Source organism: Mizuhopecten yessoensis, unplaced genomic scaffold (assembly GCF_002113885.1).
Source record: "Mizuhopecten yessoensis strain PY_sf001 unplaced genomic scaffold, ASM211388v2 scaffold716261, whole genome shotgun sequence".
NCBI classification, from domain to species: Eukaryota; Metazoa; Mollusca; class Bivalvia; order Pectinida; family Pectinidae; genus Mizuhopecten; species Mizuhopecten yessoensis.
In genome coordinates, this window is record NW_018480028.1 from 249,619 (window position 1) to 272,827 (window position 23,209).

At 38.4% G+C, this 23,209-nt stretch overlaps 1 protein-coding gene across 2 annotated transcripts in view; it reads left to right on the forward strand.

Moving 5' to 3' along the window:
- LOC110442406 overlaps positions 1-23,176 on the forward strand; it is a 102,568-nt gene extending 79,392 nt beyond the window's left edge. The window contains exons 5-12 of one of the 2 annotated variants that reach the window (XM_021486001.1): positions 6,455-6,658; positions 7,559-7,729; positions 8,246-8,803; positions 18,075-18,244; positions 18,667-18,814; positions 19,949-20,085; positions 20,416-20,548; positions 20,780-23,176. In XM_021486001.1, the coding sequence (XP_021341676.1) occupies positions 6,455-6,658; positions 7,559-7,729; positions 8,246-8,803; positions 18,075-18,244; positions 18,667-18,814; positions 19,949-20,085; positions 20,416-20,548; positions 20,780-22,485 (3,227 nt within the window). In that variant the 3' untranslated portion in view covers positions 22,486-23,176. Of the gene's footprint in view, positions 1-6,454; positions 6,659-7,558; positions 7,730-8,242; positions 8,804-18,074; positions 18,245-18,666; positions 18,815-19,948; positions 20,086-20,415; positions 20,549-20,779 lie in introns of both variants that reach the window. The other variant, XM_021486000.1, reaches the window with a different exon arrangement.
- Positions 23,177-23,209: the final 33 nt, after the last annotated feature.

The window sequence follows — 23,209 nt, forward strand, 5'->3', positions numbered from 1 at the left end:
AAAATATAAATAGCATTTCACCTCCTTTGGCTCTTCAAGCAAGCCCTGCAGGAGCAAATATGCTGGAGCATTGTAATCTTCAAAAACCTGTTTTTGTCCTTTCAACCGCCACAAGGACAAACTAAACCTATGAAGAAATATATATGCATAGTCTAATATGTGAGGTTTTGTATTCTGATGTAAAGATAAGTTTGCAGAGTGTCTGAGAAAAGTCATAACAGCGAAAATAGCTTGCAGTTAGGTGTCTCCTGTGAGCATTTAGACGGGTAGTTAAAAATATAACAGGATTATCATAGTTTAGTCGGAGTGAAGGAATACATACTGTGTTTAAAAGTGAGGGTTCTTGATCTATGGTGAACTGAAGTTGAGTACAGTATATTGTCAATGTTAAACCAAGCACTGGTAGGCTTCCTCTCCTTACATTATGTATTTCTCTTCCTCAGTATTGTGTCGCTGTGACAATCAATACCCAAATAATCTGGAAGCTAACTCCTGAAGTGTCTTCTAGAATCGATGACGAAGGAGGTTTGAAGATTTTATCTTACCTTACTGACTTGAAGCTAAGGCTACAGACACATTTGTCAGCGATGTTTATTCGTGATTTCATCAACTTTCCAGACAAGTCCGATTGCTCATCAGTCAGAGCGTGATTTGGTTATCTGTACAGTGATACGGAAAAATAACATTTTTTGTGTTGGCTCCTATTTGTTTCGGCCAGTCGTAGAAAGCTCAGAAGAAAACTTACTTATAAAAACCAAATAGGATGATGGTAGGGACTATGATGACAATGAAATCATTGCCTTGGTATAAAGTTTCTCGGAAATTAAGGTAGAGAGGAAGACAGACTCCGATTCTGATGTTCTTTTTGATAGACTTACATTTTCATTTTTCACTTATTATCATTAAATCCCTTTACTTTTTCAGTATGTCTAGTAGTGGTAAACTTTGCAATTTAATAATCATTTTGACATTTTTTGTAGAGTTATGCCCCTTTACATAAAACAAATGTCCTGACCACTTTCTCCCAAAGTACTGCAAAGATTGTGGTGAAAGTTTGTAAACTTTTTCAGGATGCAAGATTTTCGTTAATGATGCAATTTCTAGGTTTTATAACCACAAAGTTTATATTATAGACTGACCTCTCACAAACAAGGTTGACCTCTAGCAAACAATGTTGACCTCTCACAAACAAGTTTGACCTCTAGTAAACAAGGTTGACCACTAACAAACAAGGTTGACCTCTCACAAACAAGGTTGACCTCTAGCAAACAAGGTTGACCTCTCACAAACAAGGTTGACATCTAGTAAACAAGGTTGACCTCTAGTAAAAAAGGTTGACCTCTAGTAAACAAGGTTGACATCTAGCAAACAAGGTTGACATCTAGTAAACAAGCTTGACCTCTAGTAAACAAGCTTGACATCTAGCAAACAAGGTTGACATCTAGTAAACAAGGTTGACATCTAGTAAACAAGGTTGACCTCCAGCAAACATATACTTGCCAACTCTTTTTAACATTTCCACGGTGGAGATTACCCCTGCTCAGAAAAATAACACTTCATAATGGCATTGTTTGAGATGAAATCATCAGACCTTAGAAAATAGGAATAGTTTAGCAAATTCACTGGTTGAAAATTGAGAGATTCCCTCCTAAATAGGGAACGTTGGCAAGTATGGCTACAAGGTTGACCTCTAGTAAACAAGGTTGACCTCTAGTAAACAAGGTTGACCTCAAGCAAGCAACCTTTTTGGTGAAGTTCGATGAATCTGTCTCCTTTTACCGTAGTGATATTACTCAATTCTGTGATGGAAAAACCTAAACAGATATCCTTTAAAACAAATTGATCGCTATGCATTTTGCCAACCTGCATGAATATTTTATAAAACAAGGAGACGTTTGATTGATTCTGTTGAATAGTGCACTCAACCCTGTGTGGTAGTCATGCAAGAAAAAGAAATGAATCGTATATTATGTCATTAGAGAGAAATTTAGGTATTGGAATATTATTCTTAAAGGAGCACCACTGTACCACTGCCAAAAGCTGTAACTACAGATTGGAAATATTTTTTTACTGGAAGGACAAAAGCTTAAGTTTATTTCTGAAAAGAAACTGATACTGTGCAAAAACTTCAATGAAAAAAAATATAATTGGAAATAAAAAAGAATCAATAACAGTGTTCTGAGAGTAAGGATGCCACGTGGCCTGACCAGGATTGGAACCCTGGCACTTGCAATCACCATCACTAATATGAAGGAGCTACGTAACCGGTCGTAGATTCAAGTCCTACTCCCTTTTGGTTGGCCTTAAGTGTAACAGGGAACTTCATTTTAAGAACAAAGTCAACCTTGTTGAAATTTGTTGGGATAGTCAACAAAAAAAAATTCTTGAAAAAATGCTAAAGATGGAATAAACATATCGGGGATTCAAAACAATAGCAAACAACATCAGATAACCAAAGTAGGCAGGTTCCTAATTATACAACATGACATTAATGGAGGTTTTGATTTAAAAACATAACTTACAACTTACTGTTTTGGGTGTAAAACGTATCTTACAACTTACTGTTTTGGGTGTAAAACATCACTTACAACTTACTGTTTTGGGTGTAAAACGTCACTTACAACTTACTCTTTTGGGTGTAAAACATCACTTACAACTTACTGTTTTGGCTGTAAAACGTCACTTACAACTTACTGTTTTGGGTGTAAAACATCACTTACAACTTACTGTTTTGGGTGTAAAACATTACTTACAACTTACTGTTTTGGCTGTAAAACGTAACTTACAACTTACTGTTTTGGGTGTAAAATATCACTTACAACTTACTGTTTTGGCTGTAAAACGTAATTTACAACTTACTGTTTTGGCTGTAAAACATCACGTACAACTTACTGTTTTGGGTATAAAACAAAACTCACTGTTTTGGCTTTAAAACGTACGTAACTTACAACTTACTGTTTTGGGTATAAAACTTAACTTACAACTTACTGTTTTGGCTTTAAAACGTACGTAACTTACAACTTACTGTTTTGGGTGTAAAACTTAACTTACAACTTACTGTTTTGGGTGTAAAATGTAACTTACAACTTACTGTTTTGGCTGTAAAACGTAACTTACAACTAACTGTTTTGGCTGTAAAACTTAACTTACCACTTACTGTTTTGGGTGTAAAACGTAAGTTACAACTTACTGTTTTGGGTGTAAAATGTAACTTACAACTTACTGTTTTGGGTGTAAAATGTAACTTACAACTTACTGTTTTGATTGTAAAACGTAACTTACAACTTACTGTTTTGGGTGTAAAATGTAACTTACAACTTACTGTTTTGGGTGTAAAACGTACGTAACTTACAACTTACTGTTTTGGGTGTAAAACATAACTCACAACTTACTGTTTTGGGTGTAAAACATCACTTACAACTTACTGTTTAAGCTGTAAAACGTAACTTACAACTTACTGTTTTGGGTATAAAACAAAACTTACTGTTTTGGCTTTAAAACATCACTTACAACTTACTGTTTTAGCTGTAAAACGTACGTAACTTACAACTTACTGTTTTAGCTGTAAAACGTAACTTACAACTAACTGTTTTGGGTGTAAAACGTAACTTACAACTAACTGTTTTGGATGTAAAACAAAACTTACTGTTTTGGCTTTAAAACGTAACTTACAACTTACTGTTTTGGGTGTAAAACAAAACTTACTGTTTTGGCTGTAAAACGTAACTTACAACTAACTGTTTTGGCTGTAAAACGTAACTTACAACTTACTGTTTTGGCTGTAAAACATCACTTACAACTTACTGTTTTGGGTGTAAAACATAACTTACAACTTACTGCTTTGGGTGTAAAATATTCGTAACTTACAACTTACTGTTTTGGGTGTAAAATGTAACTTACAACTAACTGTTTTAGGTGAAATGTCCTCATTTAGGGAGTTCTGTTAAAGTTTAAGGACCCCTGTACCACTGCCGAAAACTGTAAATGTGCATTGGAAACTGTTATTTTCGGCATGACTATAGCCTTGATAAATCATTTCTGAAAAGAAAATCTTACATCGCATGGTTTGGTTTGGTTTGGTTTAATATTGTTTAACGTCATATCAACAGCTACGGTCATTTAAGGACGGACCTCGCAGGGCCTTTAAGAAAAATCATGAAGATGAAATAAACTGAATATAATCAACAAGAGTTTTCTGAATGTAATAAAACTCAGCAGGACTAGACTGGGATTTGAACCCAGGACTTGAGATTGTTATACTTTCGCTGTAACCGATTGAGCTACCTGGTCAGATTGTTATACTTTTGCTGTAACCGATTGAGCGACCTGGTCAGATTGTTATACTTTTGCTGTAACCGATTGAACTACCTGGTCAGATTGTTATACTTTTGCTGTAACCGATCGAGCAACCTGGTCAAATTGTTATACTTTTGTTGTAACCGATTGAGCTACCTGGTCAGATTGTTATACTTTCGCTGTAACCGATTGAGCTACCTGGTCAGATTGTTATACTTTTGCTGAAACCGATTGAGCGACCTGGTCAGATTGTTATACTTTTGCTGTAACCGATTGAGCTACCTGGTCAGATTGTTATACTTTCGCTGTAACCGATTGAGCTACCTGGTCAGATAGTTATACTTTCGCTTAACAATTTTAGAAGAAATATGGTTTAAAATATTCAGTATGACATTATGAGTAAAAATTGTACTTTGGTCTTGACAGTTTAAGTGTAGAAACTGTCAAGTCCAAAGTACAATTTTTACTCATAATGGGGACGTGAACCTCCTAGCACTAAGTTTATGGAGGAAGCTATTTAGGTCGACTTTCCAATCAATAGTGATGATATGTTGTAATTGATAATAAAAACACTCGAATGGACTTAGGTCGTTTCTGGTATCCACTAGGAAAAGGTCAATAACTGAGGACGGAAATCTATAGTATAGTGGATCTGAAATATGAAAACATCCTGTTATATAACTGACAGCGTCAATAACTACAGTCACATTTGAACCTTACCGATCAAAGGCTGGACAAGTCCAGTGTAAATATGTAGGGGTGTCAGTGAGGTGATGATACCCTTCCTAACAAAGACTGCACAAGTCCAGTGTAAATATGTAGGGGGTCGAGTGTGGTGATGATACCTTCCTAACAAAGGCTGGACAAGTCTAGTGTAAATATATAGGGGTGTCAGTGAGGTGATGATACCCTTCCTAACAAAGACTGGACAAGTCCAGTGTAAATATGTAGGGGTGTCAGTGAGGTGATGATACCTTCCTAACAAATGCTGGACAAGTCTAGTGTAAATATGTAGGGGTGTCAGTGAGGTGATGATACCCTTCCTATCAAAGGCTGGACAAGTCCAGTGTAAATATGTAGGGGGGTGAGTGAGGTGATGATACCCTTCCTATCAAAGGCTGGACAAGTCTAGTGTAAATATATAGGGGTGTCAGTGAGGTGATGATACCCTTCCTGTCAAAGGCTGGACAAGTCCAGTATAAATATGTAGGGGTGTCAGTGAGGTGATGATACCCATCCTAACAAAGGCTGGACAAGTCCAGTATAAATATGTAGGGGTGTCAGTGAGGTGATGATACCCTTCCTTAGTTATTTTAGTTAGAAGTTTTGTTCCCATTTAATTCATTAACTCTTGTTGGCCTGTAAGAAAATTGTAAACAATATCATTAAAGACAATCTGGATTATATTTGTTCTCGTGTTTAAACTTCAGATGAACAAGCATGTGTACATATTACTGTGAAATCACTAATATTCGTGGGGTTTTTAATTTTGTTGATTTCTTGGGTAATCTTCATCCACGAATTCATAGGTCAACAAAGTTCTCCGTTTAGTGGGTACTTGTACTCCACAAATTCATGTACCGATGAAATGGGGTTTCGTCGAGGAAACCATGAAACTTGAGCCCCACGAAAGTATCTGATTTCACAGTATATAGACAATGTCACTCTGATTGTACAGTTATAATCACACTGTTTTATGGTAGATAACTATTATATTCATCCCTGGTTACTGCATAACAGGTCGTTTCAGTGAGAATTATTTTTAGTGATTTGATTGGGTAAATTTAAATGAAAATGTCCAAGGAATACAACCTTGACTTGTATGGGATAGGAACAGCACACAATTAAGTACAGAGATGACATTTGTATACCATGAGTAATTGTTGTTAGAAATTGACATGACAGTATATCACGATTGTAATTAAACAATTCAGCTGCAAAAATAAAAACCTTGGTTGAACATCGGAAAAATTAAAAATTGTCAAAATAGAAATTGCTAAATTTCATGATTCAGTTTGTGGATAAAATTCGGATTCTATCCTGGTTGGCAAAATGTTCTGGAGACAGAAATACTGTATGTATGTGGTAGTATGTATACTTAAGGTGTTGTGGCAGGTCTAGAACAGCTTAAAGTCACACGATCTGATTGACTTTACAGTGGACACAGAGGAATACACATATTGTGCTTATTACGATGGTGACAGTAATCAGAGGACAGGGGGGGCGATGAAGAATGACTCGCTCTCACTCAACGACTACGTTATGCAGGATGGTAAGACAGTGCGCTGCTCGAAAAAAGATTCCTGCTACACATTGTGGTACGGTGCTACGAACGACACCGAGGCCACCATCAACAGACAGGGTAAGATTGATGTTGGCGCCACCTATCTTTCAAATTCTTCTAGATGTGCTTATGGCATTCTGTCATCTAATGAATACACGATCTGTTCAATATTCATAATGTCCTTCAACCTTGTCACCTAGTAAAAATAATGATGATGTTTGATGAGTCGGGTTTTATATGACAATAAGGGGATTATGGAATGGTTTTGTCTGTCTGTATATCTGATGTTTGGTATGTTTTGGTATGATGTAAAGTTCGGACAGTTTTTCACAGAATTTGAGAAAGTTGCCCATTATAAGTTTATACACATCTGAGGCTATTAGCTAGTGCAACACTGCTTTTAGTGCTCTTTATCAAATTTTCAAATTGAGAAAGGCTTATTTCCTTCCTGTTTCTGGTCCAAATAATTTTAACTGTCAAGTTTGACAAAGTGTGAAAATAAAAAGACAGACACTCCAGTGGAGAATCTATACACAAGTAAATACTACTGTAATAAGTCTTTATCAAAACTGTCAGTATTAAACTTCAATTTTGTCCTTTTTTTCCAATTTTGATGAAACCTGTTGGCAAAAGGGGCAATGTCAATTTCTATCTTTATAGTTTAAAATATATATATATTATTTAAAGGTCATAGAGGTTATATGAATCTATGTAATCCTTCAGCTTAAGTTGGTAAAGTATAGTTCTCCATATTTCAGAAATAGTTGTTAACAATAAGTTTAGCCTTGGGTCTTGTTGACTTTGGATAACCTCGGCTTAGACAGAGTAGTACAGTACATTTCCATATTTTCATACGGTAAGATACAATAATGCATCACAAGGATTTAAAGTATGTCAGATTGGCATGGGACGGGCATATAGTGTTTTGCCCTATACAACTCTTGTTAATCTTAATACTTATTTATATCTATATTAAAGGCTGTTGGCGAACATCTTGTGAAATGGAAGAATGTTTTTCAAACCATCCAATCAAACTACTGGAAAAGAAAGACTACAAATTCTGTTGTTGCCGTGGAGACATGTGTAACACAAACTTCTCCGATATCTACGATCCGAACCAACACACAACACAGGACCCCATGCTTCCTGGTAAGTGGGTGTCATGGCTTCAATGATAGGAATAAAACCTCAAAAATTACCTCTGTTTATAAATATTTTGTTTTGAATGACCTAAAATCTTTAAATAAGGCGCAGCTTATTTTGTTTTTGGTAAGGAATCCCAGGTTTATTTTCGTAACCAGCCTTTCTTCAAGACTGTCTTGTTTTTCGAAGCCATTTTGATTGTAAGGCATGCATGGTCCCTTGTTATGCATTTTGAATTATACGGGATGATTGGAAAACAAAGATGGCTGGCAGGTGGCCGTATTGAATTTGGGAGTAAAATTTTATTAGTACTATTGCTCAAAACGTATGGGGGGATCTTTCTCAAATTTTACAGCACTGACTTTATCATCCTATAGTGTACAGTAATAACAGCACTGCCTTTATCATCCTATAGTATACAGTAATAACAGCACTGACTTTATCATCCTATAGTGTACAGTAATAACAGCACTGACTTTATCATCCTATAGTCTGATCAGGTCTTTATCCTTGTTGTAGCAGCCCACCTACTCGACACGGAGACATATCAGCTATACAAGCAGAAGACAATTATTATCTCCATGGTTTCCGTGTGTTCCGTTGCTCTCATCACCATAGGCATCTTCTTGCTCTACAAACTATTCCCCGGCGCTCGCAAGCCTCCTACTGATTTACTGGCCGAGGTGGAAGCTCCGCCCTCTTCAGGGCTCGATCTCAGTACCCTCAAACTCTGCACCCAGATTTGTCATGGTCGCTATGGTGATGTGTGGAGTGGATTCTTGGGAGAGTCACCTGTGGCTGTGAAAATTTATTCTTCAAACCACAAACAGATATACTTAAGTGAGAAATCCATTTACACTTTACCATTCTTTGAACATGAAAATTTATTAAAATTTTATGGAGGAGATGAACAGATACTTGATGGGACAACCCAGTATTTGTTAATTCTGTCCTATATCCCACTTGGGGCACTCCACGGATACCTCAAAACAAATACTATTGATTGGTCAACTTTCTGCAAAATGTGCCTCACTATCGCCAAAGGACTAACTCATCTACACTCTGACATCAGAAAGGGAGGTAAGTCCTGTTACAGTTAATGAACTCAATGGTTGTCTGCCACTGATCTGTATAATATGTAAACTTTGGTTGGGATAGATCTCAAATATATCAACGACTGAATTTGTATATGATTAAAATATATCAACGACTGAATTCATAGATAGTTAAAATATACAACATCAGCAAACAGGGACAAATTATACCACAGCATCTACACACAGGGACAAAATATACCGCAGCATCTACACACAGGGACAAATTATACCACAGCATCTACACACAGGGACAAACTATACCACAGAGTCAACACTCAAAGACTAAATATACCACAGAGTCAACACACAAAGACTAAATATACCACAGTCAACACACAGGGACAAACTATACCACAGAGTCAACACACAGGGATAAAATATACCACAGAGTCAACACACAGGGACAAACTATACCATAGAGTCAACACACAGGGACAAACTATACCACAGAGTCAACACACAGTGACACATTATACCACAGCGTCAACACACAGGGATAAAATATACCACAGCATCTACACACATGGATAAAATATACCACAGAGTCAACACTCAAAGACTAAATATACCACAGAGTCAACATACAGGGACAAAATATACCACAGAGTCAACACACAGGGACAAATTATACCACAGCGTCAACACACAGGGACAAATTATACCACAGCGTCAACACACAGGGACAAATTATACCACAGCATCTACACACAGGGATAAAATATACCACAGCATCAACACACAGGGACAAATTATACCACAGCATCTACACGCAGAGATAAAATATACCACAGAGTCAACACTCAAAGACTAAATATACCACAGTATCTACACACAGGGATAAAATATACCACAGAATCAACACTCAAAGACTAACTATACCACAGAGTCAACACACAGGGACAAATTATACCACAGAGTCGACACTCAAAGACTAACTATTCCACAGAGTCAACACTCAGGCATAAATTATACCACAGCGTGAACACCCAAAGACTAAATATACCACAGAGTCAACACTCAAAGACTAACTATACCACAGAGTCAACACTCAGGGATAAATTATACCACAGCGTCAACACCCAAAGACTAAATATACCACAGCATCAACACACAGGGACAAATTATACCAGAGTCAACACACAGGGACAAAGTATACCACAGCATCAACACACAGGGACAAATTATACCACAGCGTCAACACTCAGGGACAAATTATACCACAGCGTCAACACACAGGGCCAAATTATACCACAGCGTCAACACACAGGGACAAATTATACCACATCATCTACACACAGTGACAAAATATACCACATCATCTACACACAGTGACAAAATATACCACATCATCTACACACAGTGACAAAATATACCACATCATCTACACACAGGGACAAAATATACCACAGCATCTACACACAGGGATAAAATATACCACAGAGTCAACACACAGGGACAAATTATACCACAGAGTCAACACCCAAAGACTAAATATACCACAGCATCAACACACAGGGACAAATTATACCACAGAGTCAACACTCAAAGACTAACTATACCACAGAGTCAACACTCAGGGATAAATTATACCACAGAGTCAACACCCAAAGACTAAATATACCACAGCATCAACACACAGGGACAAATTATACCACATCATCTACACACAGGGACAAAATATACCACAGCATCTACACACAGGGACAAAATATACCACAGTGTCAACACACAAAGACTAAATATACCACAGCATCAACACACAAGACAATATACACTAGAGTGTCAGCACACAACAACAAATAAATAGCCACAGTGTCTATAAACAGGGACAAAATATACCACACTGACAAATATATCACAGCGTCGACAAGCATGGACAAAATATACCACAGCATCAACACACAGGGACAAAAAATACTTAAGTATATGCACATAGGGAAAAATATACCACAGTACCAATATTAACATACATCAATAAATTATCCCACAGCATCAAAACAGAGGGACAAAATATAATCAGAGCCCAGTGACAAAATAAACCACAGCATCTACACATAGGGACAAATTATACCACAGCATCTACACACAAGGATAAAATAATAACACATAGGGACAAAATATACCACAGCATCTTCACACAGGGACAAAATATACCACAGCATCTACACACAGTGACAAAATATACCACAGCATCTACACACAGTGACAAAATATACCACAGCATCTACACACAGTGACAAAATATACCACAGCATCTACACACAGTGACAAAATATACCACAGCATCTACACACAGGGACAAAATATACCACAGCATCTACACATAGGGACAAAATATACCACATCTTTACCCACAGTGACAAAATATACCACATCATCTTCACACAGGGACAAAATATACCACAGCATCTACACACAGTGACAAAATATACCACATCATCTACACACAGTGACAAAATATATCACATCATGTGCACACAGTGACACAGTGTGAAAAGGTTGAAATAAACCACAGCATCTACACACAGTGACACAGTGTGAAAAGGTTGAAATATACCACAGCATCTTCACACAGGGACAAAATACACCACATCATCTACACACAGTGACAAAATACACCACATCATCTACACACAGTGACAAAATATACCACATCATCTACACACAGGGACAAAATATACCACAGCATCTACACACAGGGACAAAATACACCACATCATCTACACACAGGGACAAAATATACCACATCATCTACACACAGGGACAAAATATACCACATCATCTACACACAGGGACAAAATATACCACATCATCTACACACAGGGACAAAATACACCACATCATCTACACACAGGGACAAAATACACCACATCATCTACACACAGTGACAAAATATACCACATCATCTACACACAGGGACAAAATATACCACATCATCTACACACAGGGACAAAATACACCACATCATCTACACACAGGGACAAAATACACCACATCATCTACACACAGGGACAAAATATACCACATCATCTACACACAGGGACAAAATATACCACATCATCTACACACAGGGACAAAATACACCACATCATCTACACACAGGGACAAAATACACCACATCATCTACACACAGGGACAAAATACACCACATCATCTACACACAGGGACAAAATACACCACATCATCTACACACAGGGACAAAATACACCACATCATCTACACACAGGGACAAAATACACCACATCATCTACACACAGGGACAAAATACACCACATCATCTACACACAGGGACAAAATATACCACATCATCTACACTCAGGGACACAGTGTGAAAAGGTTGAAATATACCTGTGTCAGCATCAGCACTCAAACACTCAAACAAAACAGCAGCAGCAAGCGTTGGAATCAAAGTTTCAGCATTTATAGGCTGATGTGATCTGGCTCATCTCCTAGCATCTCGCACACTTCTCCAGACAGAATAGCTTGTGTCTATTGCTGTATGCATGTTTATGTTTGAAATTATCAGCAGACATTCAGAGGACCTTAACAATTTCATGTCAGAAATTACTTAAGTACCCTTGCCACTTGAAGATAGAAATAGATGCAGTATGCTCCATGTCATAGATAACATTGTGACTATTATAGCCGCTTCTGCTTCTCTGTAATGGTGGGGACACACTTGTCCTGACATTAACTATTGTCAATAGATAATGGGAAACACAATCATACAATAGAGAAAAGCATCTCTATCATCGCTGAATTTTATGACAATTCAGTTGGGTAGATTTATCTGTAATTAGAACAAGTTGATGTAGCATTGAGCCTCTCTGTAATTAGAACAAGTTGATGTAGCAGTGAGCCTCTCTGGAATTAGAACAATTTGATGTAGCAGTGAGCCTCTCTGTAATTAGACCAAGTTGATGTAGCAGTGAGCCTCTCTGTACTTAGAACAAGTTGATGTAGCAGTGAGCCTCTCTGGAATTAGAACAAGTTGATGTAGCAATGAGCCTCTCTGTAATTAGAACAAGTTGATGTAGCAGTGAGCCTCTCTGTAATTAGAACAAGTTGATGTAGCTGTGAGCCTCTCTGTAATTAGAACAAGTTGATGTAGCCGTGAGCCTCTCTGGAATTAGAACAAGTTAATGTAGCAGTGAGCCTCTCTGGAATTAGAACAAGTTGATGTAGCAGTGAGCCTCTCTGTAATTAGAACAATTTGATGTAGCAGTGAGCCTCTCTGTAATTAGAACAAGTTGATGTAGTAGTGAGCCTCTCTGTAATTAGAACAATTTGATGAAGCAGCGAGCCTCTCTGTAATAAGAACAAGTTGATGTAGCAGTGAGCCTCTCTGTAATTAGAACAAGTTGGTGTAGCAGTGAGCCTCTCTGTAATTAGAACAATTTGAGGAAGCGGCGAGCCTCTCTGTAATAAGAACAAGTTGATGTAGCAGTGAGCCTCTCTGTAATTAGAACAAGTTGATGTAGCAGTGTCAGCCTCTCTGTAATTAGAACAAGTTGATGTAGCAATGAGCCTCTCTGTGATTAAAACAAGTTGATGTAGCAATGAGCCTCTCTGTAATTAGAACAAGTTTATGTAGCAGTGAGCATTAGAACAAGTTGATGTAGAAGTTAGCATTAGAACAAGTTGATGTAGCAGCGAGCATTAAAACAAGTTGATGTAGCAGTGAGCATTAGATCAAGTTGATGTAGCAGTGAGCCTCTCTGTAATTCGAACAAGTTGATGTAGCAGTGAGCCTCTCTGGAATTAGAACAAGTTGATGTAGCAATGAGACTCTCTGTAATTAGAACAAGTTGATGTAGAAGTGAGCCTCTCTGTAATTAAAACAACTTGATGTAGCAATGAGCCTCTCTGTGATTAGATCAAGTTGATGTAGCAATGAGCCTCTCTGTGATTAAAACAAGTTGATGTAGCAATGAGCCTCTCTGTGATTAAAACAAGTTGATGTAGCAATGAGCCTCTCTGTGATTAAAACAAGTTGATGTAGCAATGAGCCTCTCTGTAATTAGAACAAGTTAATGTAGCAGTGAGCATTAGAACAAGTTGATGTAGCAGTGAGCATTAGATCAAGTTGATGTAGCAGTGAGCATTAGAACAAGTTGATGTAGCAGTGAGCATTAGAACAAGTTGATGTAGCAGTGAGGCTCTCTGTAATTAGAACAAGTTGATGTAGTAGTGAGCCTTTCTGTAATTAGAACAAGTTGGTGTAGCAGTGAGCCTCTCGGTAATTAGAACAAGTTGATGTAGCAGTGAGCCTCTCTGTAATTAGAACAAGTTGATTTAGAAGTGAGCCTCTCTGTAATTAAAACAAGTTGATGTAGCAATGAGCCTCTCTGTGATTAGAACAAGTTGATGTAGCAATGAGCCTCTCTGTAATTAGAACGAGTTGATGTAGCAGTGAGCCTCTCTGTAATTAGAACAAGTTGACGTAGTAGTGAGCCTCTCTGTAATTAGAACAAGATGATGTAGTAGTGAGCCTCTCTGTAATTAGAGCAAGTTGATGTAGCAGTGAGCCTCTCTGTAATTAGAACAAGTTGATGTAGGAGTGAGCCTCTCTGTAATTAGAACAAGTTGGTGTAGCAGTGAGCCTCTCTGTAATTAGAACAAGTTGACGTAGTAGTGAGCCTCTCTGTAATTAGAACAAGTAGATGTAGTAGTGAGCCTCTCTGTAATTAGAACAGTTGATGTAGCAGTGAGCCTCTCTGTAATTAGAACAAGTTGATGTAGTAGCGAGCCTCTCTGTAATTAGAACAAGTTGATGTAGGAGTGAGCCTCTCTGTAATTAGAACAAGTTGGTGTAGCAGTGAGCCTCTCTGTAATTAGAACAAGTTGATGGAGTAGTGAGCCTCTCTGTAATTAGAACAAGTTAATGTAGCAGTGAGCATTAGAACAAGTTGATGTAGCAGTGAGAATTAGAACAAGTTGATGTAGCAGTGAGCATTAAAACAAGTTGATGTAGCAGTGAGCATTAGAACAAGTCGATGTAGCAGTGAGCATTAGAACAAGTTGATGTAGAAGTGAGCATTAGAACAAGTTGATGTAGAAGTTAGCTTTAGAACAAGTTGATGTAGCAGTGAGCATTAGAACAAGTTGGTGTAGAAGTTAGCATTAGAACAAGTTGATGTAGTAGTGAGCATTAGAACAAGTTGATGTAGCAGTGAGAATTAGAACAAGTTGATGTAGCAGTGAGCATTATAACAAGTTGATGTAGAAGTGAGCATTAGAACAAGTTGATGTAGAAGTTAGCATTAGAACAAGTTGATGTAGCAGTGAGCATTAGAACAAGTTGAGGTAGCAGTGAGCATTAGAACAAGTTGAGGTAGAAGTGAGCCAAATGTAAGAGTCTCAGATATAGCTATAAATAGACCAGCAGAGGCCAGGAGTTTCAGTGATGTAAACCAGGATGTCTAGATAAAAAACAAAATATCAGAAGAATCATTTCTTTTGACAAAAAAATCCTATTCTTCATTTCAAGAAATGGGGATATAAATGAGTTGTCATTTCATATGTTTATGAAATGGATATAGAAGTATTTGTTCTAGCAAGGTTTTGCCATCTTAAAAATAGTAAACCTACTTGATACGTCATCTACTCACAGTTGAAATATGTACAAAACTATACATTTGGTGATATCATTATCACATTGTTGTTTTCAAGGGTTTGGAGGCAACTTACAAAATACACTATTATTTGAACAATAAAACCCAAGATCAAGAGTTAAGATTCAGTAATTTAAAGTTATATTTAGCTTCAATAACGTACCACTGACGACATATTAAGAATGTTTGGCAGTTTTCAATTGTCCATATGATCAGTCACCTTTAAGGTCATGCTAGGGAGAGTTACTTTCACTGTCCCTCAGTAGAAGTCAATAGCTGTAAATGTTATGCATGTAGAATGAATCTCCATCACACATAGACCTGCCAAGTCACACACCATTTAGCCTGGCACTGAGCCATGTCTGACTAGACATGACGCTGTTACTACCTTCACCCTTTCGCTGTTACTACCTTCACCCTTTCGTACCAAGCATAGTCAGACACTCTACCACTAAGTAGCCTTACTAGTCAGACATTCTACCACTAAGTAGCCTTACTAGTCAGACACTCTACCACTAAGTAGCCTTACTAGTCAGACACTCTACCACTAAGTAGCTTTACTAGTCAGACACTCCACCACTAAGTAGCTTTACTAGTCAGACACTCTACCACTAAGTAGCCTTACTAGTCAGACATTCTACCACTAAGTAGCTTAACTAGTCAGACACTCTACCACTAAGTAGCCTTACTTGTCAGACATTCTACCACTAAGTAGCCTTACTAGTCAGACATTCTACCACTTAGTAGCCTTATTAGTCAGACACTCTACCACTAAGTAGCCTTATTAGTCAGACACTCTACCACTAAGTAGCTTTACTAGTCAGACACTCTACCACTAAGTAGCTTTATTAGTCAGACACTCTACCACTAAGTAGCTTTACTAGTCAGACACTCTACCACTAAGTAGCCTTACTAGTCAGACACTCCACCACTAAGTAGCCTTACTTGTCAGACACTCTACCACTAGGTAGCCTTACTAGTCAGACACTCTACCACTAAGTAGCGTTACTAGTCAGACACTCCACCGCTAAGTAGCCTTTCTTGTCAGACACTCTACCACTAGGTAGTCTTACTAGTCAGACACTCGACCACTAAGTAGCTTTACTATTCAGACACTCTACCACTACTCTACCACTAAGTAACCTTACTAGTTAGACACTCTACCACTAAGTCGCTTTACTAGTACGACACTCTACCCCTAAGTACCCTTACTAGTCAGACACTCGACCACTAAGTAGCTTTATTAGTCAGACACTCTACCACCAAGTAGCCTTACTAGTCCGACACTCCACCACTAAGTAGGCTTACTTGTCAGACACTCTACCACTACTCTACCACTAAGTAGCCTTACTAGTCAGACACTCTACCACTAAGTAACCTTACTAGTTAGACACTCCACCACTAAGTAGCCTTACTTGTCAGACACTCTACCACTAAGTAGCCTCACTAGTCAGACACTCTACCACTAAGTAGCCTTACTAGTCAGACACTCTACCACTAAGTAGCCTTACTTGTCCGACACTCTACCACTAAGTAGCCTTACTAGTCAGACACTCTACCACTAAGTAGCCTTACTAGTCAGACACTCTACCACTAAGTAGCCTTACTAGTCAGACACTCTACCACTAAGTCTTCAAATAACTTCTTCTTCTTAACCACTGATTGGAATTTAACTTAATTTGACTGGAAGCAACCCTAGGTGGTTGGGATTCAGAATATTGTACAAATGATTGAGCTGACCCCCCAGGGGGCTGAGGTGTGGGGCGAAAAAGGGTTATTTGGCTATACTGCTTTAAGCAACTTCTTCTCTGGAACTGAGCGATGGATATCAACCATATTTGACAGGAAGCATCCCTAGGAGGTGGTAATTCAAAATTGTACAAATGGTGGGGCTGACCCCCCGGGCTAAGGAGTGGGGTCAAAAAAAGTTTATTACTTGGAAATGGTTGAGATCCCCACTGTTTAACCATATATACAATTGCTGAGTATAAAGAGAAGAATGTACATTTGCTTCCAGGATGGCCCTAGGGTCTAGCTCTACCCTTGGAGACATAGTCCCTGGGTCATAACTTTAAAACGGTTGAGATCCTCACCCCAAAACTATGTATACAAATGATGGGCATAAAGAGACAAATGCAGTCATGATTTTAGAATAGACCCTGGAGTCTGACTGAACCCCTACGGACCTAGTTTCTTAGTCACAGCTTGGAAACAGTTGAGATCCCCACATTATAACCATATATACAATTGCTGAGTATAAAGAGAAATCTTTTGCTGATTTCAACAAAACTTTACAGACATCATAACTACCCCCTGATGTTGAGCACCTTGGTATTATTTTTTCATTTCCACCTTTTTTATAGAGTTATGGCCCTATTTGTCCGGATATTTTCTCCTAAACTACTGGGCCGATTTCAAATAAAGTTTACATTTATGGTAACTACCCCCTGACATTGAACATTCAAATAGTATGTTTTTATACCTGGTTATAATTTATTCATTTTCTTTTCATTTAAACTCTTTATAATAGAGGATAGATATTTCCTTTATGCTGATTGTGGGATGTGCGGGCGTCTTGGTTAGCCTCTGGATAACAGTTCTACTTCACGCTGCTTATGGTGTATCAATATTCATTTGTAGATTTATTTAAGCCATCGGTTGCTCATCGTGACATCAACTCCAGAAATATCCTGGTGAACTACGACCTTAGCTGTGTTATTGCAGACTTCGGCTTCGGGATTACAATGATGGGCTCCAAAATCATCCGCAACGGTCACTACGAAAATGCTGAACATTCTTCACTACAGGACGTGAGTAAAAACATCAACAGTTAAAATGATAGACACATGTGAATCACATGACTATTTACATTTAATGAAAATGATGTAATATTATTTGTTGTTAAGGGTGACTACCCATTGACACCCATTGACATTGTAGATTTGTGAAGGATAAACCTTGTGAAAGAATTAAACCATTCACCCCTAAAGTCAAATGTGAACCTTACCAAATCAAAGATTGGGCAAGTCCACTTTTAAATGTGTAGGGGTGAATGAGGTAATGTAAAAAAGTGAAATAATTTGCACTTGAAAATTTGCAGATTTTTTTTCCCCATGTAATAAAATTATATATATGAAACAAAAATAATGAGGGTAAAATTTGTATTAAGATGGTTGGTGTATATTGTCCTTTATATACAGTGTTGTATTCTACAATTGTTTTTCTGCCTCAGGTTGGGACGCTTCGATACATGGCTCCAGAACTTTTGGATGGTGCAGCCAATCTTCGCGAGTCGGAATCCTCCCTCAAACAGATCGACATGTACGCCTTTGGCCTGGTCATATGGGAAATGTCATCACGTTGTTCAGATTTATTCCAAGGTAAAAAACAAAATATGTGGAATTTATTTTCAGCATTGATTTATTGCTGGTAAAATAAAACGTGCTTGGAAAGACCTAATCGACAAAATCGTTTTTGTATTTTCAGCTCTTGAAAAATTGGAATAGATATTTTACAAAATGTACAGAGACATCCCCAAAATTTGAGGGGTTACGCTTGCTTACATTCTCGTCACGAATAAAACGGAAGGCTGTGTACACACCACCATGTTCGACCGATTTGATCTTTGATTTACATTAAGAACTACAGAGCAGTGTAACCGTACAATTGGCCGGCTTGGAAGTCGGGGGTCGCTATTCTGTAATCTTCAAAAGACCGGTATTAGCCTAGAAATTTGTTAGGGCTTTTTTAACCTAATTCAATAAAATCGCTAACCGTGTGCCTGGAATTTTGAGAATGGTATAGAAAAAGCATTTAACACACTCACAATGTTTATTTAAATTAAGTAAAAAACAAACAAAACAGTAAACACCTAGAACACAGGTCTTATTGTGTGGCCCAAAAATGATGACTTCAACAGGTTTTATTCCAGTAAAAAAGAGATAAATGAAAACGGGGGAGTTATGTAAAGGCCCTATGTGACTTTTATTTGAAAAATATAAATTGTCAGCTAGATTCGGACTTGTCGAAGGGACGGTCTGTTGTTTCAGACAGAACTGTACTGTCATACGTCGTGTTTGGTAACTATATTTGGCTGGACCAATATTCTAGGTCACAGACTATATATAGATTATAAATGTGCCCAGTCACTGACCACTGTGGCTACTGGCCTTTGTATGTCGACAAATGTCATTCAAATCTTGTAATATTATGAATATCCGGGGGAGGTTTGGGGTTGGATTCACTATCAATATAGCACATACACCTTATATGGTCATCCTCAATGTCGTAATTCTTTTTTAAACAGCAAATTAAAGTTTGAGTTTGGTCATCGGTGAATTAAAGGACAGCCATTTTCAGAGGTAGCTATTTTGTTTGGAAGCCTGTAAATGGAAAAGTGTAGGGGGCGCTTATAAAGGATGGTGAGTTTATTTGGTTGATTACTGTATGTCCCTGTCCCAGAGTCCGTGGTAAATTCCTCACAGTAATAACATTGAGCCCCTGTTTTTCCACAGGAGTCCCCACACCTGACTACATGCTGCCGTTCCAGAAAGAGGCTGGGAACCATCCAACGTTTGAGGAGATGCAAATTCTTGTTTCTCGTAACAAAGTGCGGCCAAAGTTTCCCGCAGTATGGAAGGATTATAATCAGGTAGGGAAACATAAGAACTTATCTCACCTGCCTTTGTTCCAAATGGATCTCTAAGGCATTCATATTACCGTAATTGTTGTCATTTTATCACCACATAGTTTTATGACGCACTCAGAGAGAAAAAAAGGAAATCGCAAGAAAATGACTTTAGAATTTATGTTAGCATACCATCTGTGTCGTCATAAAATGGGTTTTGTTCCAATTATTTCACAGGAGTATAGAATAAAACATGTATGTGACCCTGCTTTCAAATTATATACTTTGTTTGTATTTGGCCGATTGTTTGTTGACTTAACTTTGAACTTTGAACCAATCTTGTTTGTGTTGTAGGCTATCAGGGCGTTAAAGGAGACGATTGAAGACTGTTGGGACCATGATGCTGAGGCGAGATTGACGGCCATGTGTGTGGAGGAGCGTGTCTCTGACCTTATGACCTTGTGGTGCCAGGATTCTAAACACAAAGGTTTGTTTAAGATACGTCCATCATCATAGGAGTAGATTTTGTAAAAAAACCAAAAAAAAACATTGTAATACAATTTTTTTAAATTCTTGCTTAATCTGTTAAATAATAACCCTTATTTGTAGATTGATTATAAATCTGAATGTTTTAATTGATATAGAACTATATAATTTTTTTAAATATCATTTGAATATGTAAGGGTAATAACTCTCATTGTCTTGTAATCTTCCTTAGGTATGACGCCTACCATCACGACCACCAGTAATTTGTTTGAGCCGTTGCCCACAGACACTGTCGACCAGCAGGTGGAAGGGCACCAAAGTCAATGTCACTTAGCCAACGGACATGCCACCACGGGACTGAGAGAGCAGATTCCCAACACGCAGTCCGACAGCAGCACCGCCCACCTTCTTGTGTCGTCCCCGCCCAATAGCTACATCAGCAGCGACATGGTCAGTCAGCGCCCACCGTCATGGCGACAAGATTGGGGAATGTCCTCATCTACAACGGACACCATATTGTCGCCATCTGAAGGTGAAGTTCCGCTACCACCACAGAAGCTCATGAATGTAGCGATGGACAAAAATCAAACTGTCCTGCGTCCACACCAAGGCAGAAATCCAACAGTGGAGAGGAATACACATAAACGTAGCGATGAGGAACTGGCCGTATCAGGAAATCAGCTTGTGTACGGGGGTGACAAGCGTCTCGTTGAGACTGTTCAAAACGCCCCATCTAACATACAAAATGATGACACGTCATTCGACGGATTCAGTGACAATTTGGAAACTTCCCTTGTGCAAAATGACGTATTGAATCACCACCGCTCACATCCCATATCGTACGTCCAGAATCAAGTTCATGGTGACAATCATCCAGTGAGGCCAAAGGTCGCGAACGTACCAGTAAACAACCCTCAGCCTGGTGCAAGTCGAAATGTGGAGCCCAAATCTCATAAAAGTAAGCTCAGCAAGTTGATGAGTGCAAGAGAATTAGGGAGTAAGCTTGGCCAGCTCAGTTTGCTGTCAAAGATTGTGACAAGAGGTTCTGACAAAAAGGACACTGACAGAGACAGTGCGAGAAACAGCAAGGAAAACATGTCGCATGTTAACGGAAATTTTGATAATTCAAGTGTATGTGCAAGTGCAAGTTCAGCTTCAAGGTCAAATGCAAATAGGCCTAGTTCACATTCTTCAAATTCCACCAAGAGTTATGGACATAATGACAACACAAATGTCAATATCAACAGAGCTGTTCCGACCGAGGTTCAGATGAGGAAGGGAAACCCTGTAGTACGACCTTTGCACTTGAATATTTCTCACTCTGACGAGACTCATTCTGGAAGGTCATCTCGAAACTGTGCACAACCAGAAAGTCGTCTCGGAATGGCAGAAATTGGAGTGGCAAAACTTGAAATGGTGCCACAGCGTGCTCACCAATCCATTGTAAAAATTAGAAAAGGACCATATTCCAAGAGCACTTCTGATCTTAGTCCTCAAAAGGCATGCAAGTCAAAGCGATGGAGTGAAACAGGGTTTGGAGAGGAGGAGGGAGAAGAAAATGTGGAAAAAGGGATTCTTAACTTTAAAAGGCCGGATTCGCTTTCATTAAAGGGACATAACTACACGTCACAAAAAAACTTGGGGGAATCAAAAACTTGCTCAGATCTGAGTCTCCTGGTGGAGAATTCCAAAATGGAGGACTGTAATGGGGTTTTCCTGATAGAACCCAAGACCAAGATCAAACACAGGGTCAAGACTCCATTGTCTTTGAAACATGGACGGTTTTCACTGTATGATGATAGACTGATGACAAAATATTTTATGGAGCATCCCGAGCTCATACAGGACAAGGTTTGTAAGTCTAGTGCCAGTCTGCAGGAGCTTATGTTATTGGACAGAAATGCCAATTCCTTCATGGCCGCAGACCACAACTGTTAGTGCTTTGTGTAGTAGTGAAAATGTGTCGGTAAGTCGGGCAAAGAATGCATTGGAAAGTCAAGATTGTCACGGTCGTTGAATAGTATTAATTGCGGTAATCTCAGTGTGGCATTACATTTTCAGTGTTTCTGAATTTGAACTGTATGTGATTGTAGAATTCTTAAAGATATCCAATCACTTTTCTAATTGTGCAATTAAAACAGTCATCTTGTAATGGTGTGTCTGTGAATAAGGGTCCTGTGTTTTATGTTGGATCACCTAAATGGTATATACTACTCTTTAATGGCTGATTGTAAATGGCTTTTCTCAATGGGAAGTTGAAATAAGCTGAAAAGGCATTTTGATAGACAGGAGATTGTTGGCTTTGTAATGCTGCAAGTGAATCAGTAGATTAAAATTAAATTTGTATCACTGGAAGGTTGTAAATAGTATTCGTTTTGAACAAAGTAAGGATTTTTTTCCCCATTTTTCTTTGTCCTTATATTTGTTAAGTTTTCTTTTCTGTTTGTAATTGGACAACAACATCATAATTTTACCAGGCAAATTTTTGGCTTTTTGACAAATATAATACCCAAACAAAATACTAGTAAATTGTTCAGATTTGCCTATAGTCCACTGTATTCAACCTACTAAACCGGCCCCTGTCTCCAACCCCTACTAACCCCACCCCCTACTATCCCCACCCCCTACTATCCCTGGCTCCTACTATCCCCACCCCCTACTA